Source organism: Trichoplusia ni, unplaced genomic scaffold (assembly GCF_003590095.1).
Source record: "Trichoplusia ni isolate ovarian cell line Hi5 unplaced genomic scaffold, tn1 tig00001119, whole genome shotgun sequence".
NCBI classification, from domain to species: domain Eukaryota; kingdom Metazoa; phylum Arthropoda; class Insecta; order Lepidoptera; family Noctuidae; genus Trichoplusia; species Trichoplusia ni.
The window spans coordinates 17677-25791 of NW_020800096.1; the positions used below are offsets into that span (position 1 = coordinate 17677).

Consider the following 8115-nt stretch of genomic DNA (forward strand, 5'->3'; position numbering starts at 1 on the left):
CCGTTGAGGCAACATTAGTCACGTTGTCTTTGGTGCTGCTTTTACGTAAGCAGCCGAAGCGTAGGCAACGGAAGCAGCGTCAATATTGGATGCATCCATTTAATACCCAGAGATTACTTTGTGGACATCATGTAACAACATTCAAACAACTCAAAAAATATGATTTTAAATTCAAAAGTTGTTATAGAATGTCATATTCGACGTTTTGTGAATTGCTTTCCATTGTAAAAACCAGAGTTGACACGCAGAAATACAATGATGAGACAATGTATATCAGCTGAAGAACGACTAACCATCACTTTAAGGTAAGAAAAACCAAATATTATATTAATTATCTTTTAATGGTTCATTCAAAGGCACAGTGGTACTGAAAGTTGTATTATATAATGTAATATGTGGTGTTGTCCACATTTAAAAAATAAATCTTAAACAGGTTTGTAATTTCTTAATTTTTACTTTACGGTGAATATAGATTTGTGATAATAGAATCTTGTGTAGAATCATCATTAATATAATTATATTCATCATCATTATATTGCAACGAAGCTGCAGTATTGATGTTGGTACTAGCAGGCGTTGGCAGTGTGTTGTTACTTATTAGTTGCGATTGCGACACGCTACTTTCAGTACTTGTACGAGCTGTTGTGTCGTAGCTTTGATATCCAGACTGATAACCATAGTGACTGACGTATGCAGACGTCTGTGCCCTATTGTTATATTTTCGAAGCAAATTTATCATTTCGGCTTTTGCATCGAGTTTATATTCTTCCTTTATGGAATGAAAATGTGGAAAAAGAGAAAGTAAAAAATGTTGATCTGGATGTTGAATGGTTGGCGTGACTTTGTTCAATTTTTCAGTCAGAATTTCGTATAATTTATTTTCTGCATCATCACTTGTTTTAAGCTTCTTTGATTTTGGCATTACAAAAGATTCCGAACAATCTTCGGAGTCGGTTCCCTCAGTAACTGTAGGTCGACTTGGCGGTCTGATTTCGGTCAAAGGTTGTAAAAATGACAAATATTTATAGTACACATATTGTTTTCTCGGTTTAGCCCCGGACCCACTAGAACAGTTCTTTGCCTTTGCCCGTTCTCTGTTGTAGGAATCTTTTAAACTTTTCCATTTTTTCTGGAGTTCCACAGCTGAAAAAATATATACAAGTTTAACAGGACCTCATTTGATGAAAGTAACAAACTACAACTGTAAAGTGCCAACACAGTTATATCAGCCAATCGCGTTGCAGGACCGCACGACGTGATTGGCTGATATGACAGTATTGCCACTTTACACTTGTAGTTTTGTAGCATGTAACTTTCGTGAAATTAGACCAAGGCCATAAATATAATGTAATCTTTAGTAATTTATATTCTTTTTCAGGTACTTAGCAACTGGATGTAATTTCACAGATCTTCATATAGATTTTAAATGTGGACATACTACTGCACGCAGAATTGTTAAAGAAACCGTAGAAGTAATATGGAATAAATTAAAAGTCATATCCATGCCAGAACCAATAGAAGAATCACATTTAAAAACCGCTGAAGGATTTATGAAACATGCAAATTTTCCTAACATAATTGGAGCAATAGATGGAAAACATATAAGAATTATAAAACCATGTCATACCGGCTCAGAATATTACAATTACAAACATTTTTTTTCCATCGTGTTGCTAGCAATATGTGACGCTAATTATAATTTCATAGCTATCGATGTCGGATGCTATGGAAAGAGCTCCGATTCAACAATACATGACAGCAGCGAATGGGTTAAGAAAATACGAGAAGGAAATTTTAAAATACCTCAACCGAGACCTATATGTAACAATGGAATACCTATACCGTTTTCATTTATTGGCGATGAAGGATTTGCCTTATCCGAACACTTGCAAAGACCATACGCTGGTAAACATTTACCACGAAATAAGAGAATATACAATTACCGCTTGACACGCGCAAGGCGTTATATTGAATGTACGTTTGGTATATTGAGTAACAAATTTAAAATTTTCAACAGGCCCATAAACGTTAATGTTGATTTTGCTACGAACATTGTTAAAGCGTGTTGCGTATTGCACAATTTCATACGTAAGCGAGATGGATACCAATTTGATCACACTCTGAGTATAATTGGATTCCAAGATTCACCTGCCAGTGAAAATTTACATTTAATAAGAAGACGAAGATCTGAACTAAGTGGTACTGCAATTCGAAATATATATACTGACTATTTCACCGGTGAAGGTTCTGTACCGTGGCAAGATTCAAAAATTTGAAAAAAGTAACCAATAAAATAACCAGCAAAGGAGATCATCTTGTTTATATTTTTACTATAGGTACTAATTATTATCTCCTAAACGCGTGAACCAATTTGCATGATTCAAACGAATAAAATGGTTTTAGACCTAGACCTTTCGTTTGACACCAAAATCGTTAAGATATCTCAACAAACAAAAAATCACATTTTCAAGTTGCTCTCGTAATTATCTAACATGTTTGTGAAACGCGTACAAACAATTCTTTTAAAAACTATCTTATTAAACGTTCACAATTAGCGCAGTATTACTATTAAATTAATGAAGTGAAATTAATGAATGAGTTAAATAACTTACCACAATCATTCTTTTCTTTGTTAGTTTTTCTCCAAATTCTGCATTAAATAATTCATTTATCTCTTCCCATGCCTTCCTTTTTGCAATCTTATTCGAATACTCAGGAAGACGTGAGTCCCATATTACAGGACGCTCCTGAATTGCCGTAATAAACGTTTCAGTGTCAAATGACTCCATTTTACGCCTGTGACGGACAATAGCATGCACTCTGGACCTGTCTGTGTTGCACGTTGCAATGATGCCGATTCCCAATCACGCGCCGCGCCACACTCCCTCCCCCCTCCGTTCTCTCTACCGATGTCGTCCGACACGGTCGCGCGTTTGTATCGATACAATCGTGATGCAGTAGCGCGTTGCAAATGCGACTAACACGCGTTAGAAGTGATGCAGTCGCGCGTTTGCTAAACGCGCGACTGCATCGCTACAAAAAGTCGCCGTGGGCGAGGGCCCTTAGGCACTGAAATATTTTGCTTTTAGGGCACACTTTATCTGGAATTTCCATTGCCTAAAGTTATTTCCATCAAATTTTTCTAAGTTTATTGACCGCATTGAATCCATTATGAGGTTATTTTGTCAATTTCTTCACAATACGATTGTAACTTTTTCTTTGCTATTTTTCTTAAAACTTTCAATTGCAGAATCTACTGGGCCCATAACCTGAAGGATTATGGGTCGTTTATCAAAGAAACGATAGTAATTAGCACAAATATAACTTTTATTTGGTAATAAGATGAATGACAGCAAGAACACTTAGTTACAATAATCTTCATATAGTGTTGCCACCTAGTTAAATTTTCAAAAACTATTTTATTTAAATTGCTCAATAGATGATACTAGCAATGAGAGACCTCTATCAGCTCCTTTAAATAATTCTGACGCTGTATTGGCATATAATGCCTCATCACCGACTCCCATCAACTTCTCAAGTGCCACAATATACATTATCGATATCCGAAAATGGATCCATCCAAATTCTAAGTGATGAAATAGTGGTTCAGGCAAAAAAACTAAACAAGTAAAATTAATTAAGCTATCTCTTTTTGTCGATTCGTCTAACTTCAAATCCTGTACCCAATTATTAAAATAAATATTGATTATAATTTTGGAATTTTCTTCTTACGTTGAGCACATTTTTCAAGCATTTATAGCATAGCAGACTTCCCTTATGATTTTCGCTATAACATGATGGGAAATTTTGAATAAAAAATGCAAACTTCCATAGCTATCTCATGTAGCTAAGAACCGTAGAGTTAATGCCAAACGAACTTTTGCAGGAATTGCCTTTCGGAATTTAGTATCTCTTTTGGATATCAGTGGTTCAACTCTTCTTAGTAGAAATTCAAAATCAGTAGCCGACATTCGTACAAAGTTATAAAATTCAAATTAGTGATGGTTAACTCGAATACCTAACTCGAGTCAACTCGAGTTGGGCGTAACTCGAATCCACTCGAGTTGAATTCTCTCTAACTCAAGTTCGAAAACCGAATGGAACCGACATGGACCGAAGTTTGCCGATCATTTGAATGAGACTATATTCATTTCCGAATTCGTTCACTGCACTGACATTCATTCATCCATAGCAAACAAACAAGTGTCATTACATTAGATTTGAGGTTATCTTTAAAGTGCCGGTTATTATTTTAGTTAATGCGTGTTATGCGTTGTTATGTTTTTGAAAAATGCCAGGTCCTAAAAGAAAATCTATAGTTTGGGATGTATTCGAATCGTCGTCAGTGAGTGGACGTGTTAGGTGTAAACAGTGTTCAGATTCATTCAAATATAGTGGAAATACGATCACATTATTGAACCACATTAAAAAGAAGCATCCTACCACTGTTGCCATCGAGGCATGTGAGTGAACGGGTGCTGCTTGCGGTGGCTGGTCGGTCTGCTGACCTTGGCCTTAGTATTTACAGTTTAATTTCATATTGGCTTAGATACAGCGACCTCAAATTTTTGTTTGTTTAGCATGGCATCTACACACTTATTTTGTTATTGTTCTGTAATTACAATTATAGTAATGACAGCGTGCTTCTGGGGAGTTTGTTGCGCTCTTTCTTCTTCCACTGCAAAAGCACTTAGGAAGCAGTGACGGGTGGGCGAAACTGGGTGCTGTCCAATGTAATCTGACCTTCAGAAAGTGCTACTTAGTAGCCTAATTTGAATAAATGAATTTTGATTTGATTTGATTTGATGAGCACAAAGAAATGCTACAGACAAGGAAAAAAATAATACAAAATAAATTCAATTATGAGCTCTATCTTTTAATTGATATAGTAAAACAAGGCTCGGGAACCACCAACGATGGGAATACTGCAAGAAAGTTCTGTGAGTGTCCAAATAACCCTGCAGTTATAACCGGTTTGGATGCAGACCTCATCAAAAGTTTTGCTGAAATTTTACAAGCAATTACATCTGGAGAGCAGGGCGATGTAATAAAATTTAGAGATTATGCCCGCAAAACAGCAGAAAAGTACGTATTTGCTGTAATTTTACAAGCAATTACATCTGGAGAGCAGGTCGATGTAATAAAATTTAGAGATTATGCCCGCAAAACAGCAGAAAAGTACGTATTATTATACGACTGGTACTACATGAGAGGGTTTTCAGACTCTCAAATTTCTCCTGAATTGAGAAAGGCACCATTCTCCGAAATTCATTGTGGTACTACAGTTCCATTGGCGAGCCCATATGAGGCATTTACTGCTATATGGGATCGCCAAATAATGGAACACATTTCTATGGAGACAAATAGATAAGCTCAGCAAGAGGTAACGGTCATTGTTCATCAGGGGCTACTTTTGCCAACCAGTCGATGACGGGATACGAATCCAGATGAGCTGTACGTGTATTTCGCAATACTCCTAGCGACTGGAGTTTCATACAGCCCAGGAAATAACGACCTTAGGTTAAAATAAAATTAGTTTTTAAGTGTTATTACATCTTAAATACAAAAGATTTAGTTAAATTCCATGTAAAAATACTAGTGGCAGTGTTTGGACGGTGAATTTTCATAAGTTACGATACCAAAAACGAAAAGTTGCTGCTGGTATCAACGGCCAACGGACGGAAGAAAAATTTTGTGTGGAATATATTACTCATATTGATGGGGTCGACACGTCTTCAGTGTGTTGGAAAGATAATAAACAAGTAGTTCTGCTCTCGACCTACGTAGGAGCTGAACCAATACAGTCCATCGAACGGTATGGCAAAACAGAAAAGAAAATAATAGACTGCCCAAAAATAGTCAAAGAATACAACGCCCATATGGGGGGCGTTGATCTCATGGATTCATTTTTAGGCAGATATAGAATAAAAGTCAAGACCAGGAAATGTTATATGAGGATTATTTACCACCTTTTAGATTTAACTATTATAAATTCTTGGGTTCTATACAATGTGGAGACAAGAAATGGTCCGTATTTCCGTATTTATGCAAAATGGAACCACTCGACAAATTTCGTTTTTTGCTTTTTTTGAAGAATACTAATGTAAAGGTGGTCTAAATTCTTATACAAAAAAGAACCACATGATTTCGCCCTTGGAAACTAGGTATATTAAAAGCAGAACAGAACCAACGGCAAAAAGAAACGTTACTTGTAAAGCAAAACGGAACCACGGTACAGCATGATTCTATTGTTCAAACATATTAACGATATTTCTATCATGTGATTTTATACAAAACAGATCCACGCATACTTGGTACTATTATACATTACACCTAATTCAATTATCAACGATTATTTTTTATACACAAAATAGAACCGAATTTCTATGGTACCGTTATGCGTAAAATAAATTCGTATTATTTAGTTGATAATATCGTTTTGCAAAAAAGAACCACAAACATTCGGTTCTATCATGTATAAATAAATATTGTAAAACAGTAGAACCACTAGCATGTGATTCCATTTTTCATATTGTTTTGAAACTTATGATCGCTCAAAGCTACATAAACAACGAAACATTGACTTTATTTCATTACGGGTATGACTAAGGTGCAATAGCTCAGTTTCAAAGTAAAACGTCAAACATCTGTCAAAATAGGTGACATTCAACGAAATAGTTCGAATGCGCGACGACCGTTTTTTTTCTCTGCTTAAAAAGTTCTGTTGTTTTTGTTCGTTTCTTGCAAATTAAGTGTGAAAATGTTATATATAGGCAAGCTGTTGGTGAAAATAAGCACCGAAGATAATAATGAAGACGTAACAGGTAAATAGTTTTATTTAATGCATTTTAATACCTACTTAATGTATTTAAGAAGTACCTGCGCATTGTACATTTCATTAATTTTATTCCGGTCTATGAAGTGATTTTATAAAGATACATAATTCGTAACGATGTGTGTGCGTGCGTGTGTGTTTGTGTGTGTTTGTTTGTATGTCAGTGTATGTACGTAATAAGAAATTTATATATATTATAAATTTCTCTCGGGGGTGAAGTTTCTCTGGAGCTGACTGTATACTACTTTATGAAGTACCATAAAACCGCGTTCACAATAGGTGGCATTTGCCCTATGTTTCATTACCCTTCTGGTAACGTCAGCTTTGTCGCTCGATGTCTGTCGGCGACATACTTCCATCGACATATCCCGCCTAGTGGTGACACGGCTTTATAAGAACTATTTTTTTTTTGTGGCCATATTTTTATAAAACCAATCGTTATTGTTGTAAAAACATATTTTTTTTTATTACAGCACAAGGTAATGAAGAACCTGGTACGTCACATACACACCACAGCCTATGGAGAAGCTTTCTTCACCTCTAAGGAATAACTTACTTCGCCAGATCGCTTAGAAGAATATTCCTCACCGATATTAGACCTACTTGATAACTTGTCCCCTTTTAAAAGTCCTGAATATGTCTCAGATTCATCAGATTATGTTGATGATATAATAGTTACTGGCGACAAGAAAATTAGGCTGCTTAATGGCACTTAGGCGCACTATCAGAGAAGAGTCTGCTTCTGAAGGCAAAATGACTGCAAAATCACCAGTTTTTATACCATGTTGTGATGACGATACAATGAGTATTAATGACGAAGTACCTACGAAAGAAGGACCAAAAAAAGGCCGAAGAATTAAGTATGGTGGTCTATCTAGGATGGAGAGAAAGAAAAACAGACATTCTAATAAGCCTTTTCACAATTATAAAAACATCGAAGTCCAATCGAGAGTATTTATTGATTATAAATGTAATTGTAAAACGAAGTGCTGAGAAAAAATAGATTCAACCAATCGACAGAAAATATTTGAGACTTTTTACAATACCCAGAATATGTACATTGCAGTAAGCGTCAAAGAGGCCGAGGTAAAAAGAAGGATGACTAATAGCAATATGAAGAAAAAATTCACTCGTAAATATCTATTAGATAAAGTCGAAGTATGCCGGGATTTATTTGTCAAAACACTTGGTGTTTCTACAGAGAGAGTAAATACTGCTTTGACTAAAATGAGGACACAAGATTGTTTAGATAGAAGAGGATCAGGAGAAAGTGGAGGTAA

At 35.7% G+C, this 8115-nt stretch overlaps 1 protein-coding gene across 1 annotated transcript; it reads left to right on the forward strand.

The window, feature by feature from the left end:
• The first annotated feature begins 233 nt into the window (after positions 1–233).
• On the forward strand, positions 234–2635 carry LOC113507227 (protein ALP1-like). Its single transcript, XM_026890101.1, has 2 exons — positions 234–305; positions 1379–2635. Exons 1-2 carry the CDS (start codon positions 256–258, stop codon positions 2274–2276), a joined length of 948 nt encoding a protein of 315 aa, XP_026745902.1. The 5' UTR covers positions 234–255; the 3' UTR covers positions 2277–2635.
• Positions 2636–8115: the final 5480 nt, after the last annotated feature.

Coding starts and splice junctions, on each gene's coding strand:
- LOC113507227 (XM_026890101.1), top strand. CDS start 256: ATGATGAGACAATGTATATCAGCTGAAGAACGACTAACCATCACTTTA. Junction 306..1,378: donor CGACTAACCATCACTTTAAG/GTAAGAAAAACC, acceptor ATTCTTTTTCAG/GTACTTAGCAACTGGATGTA.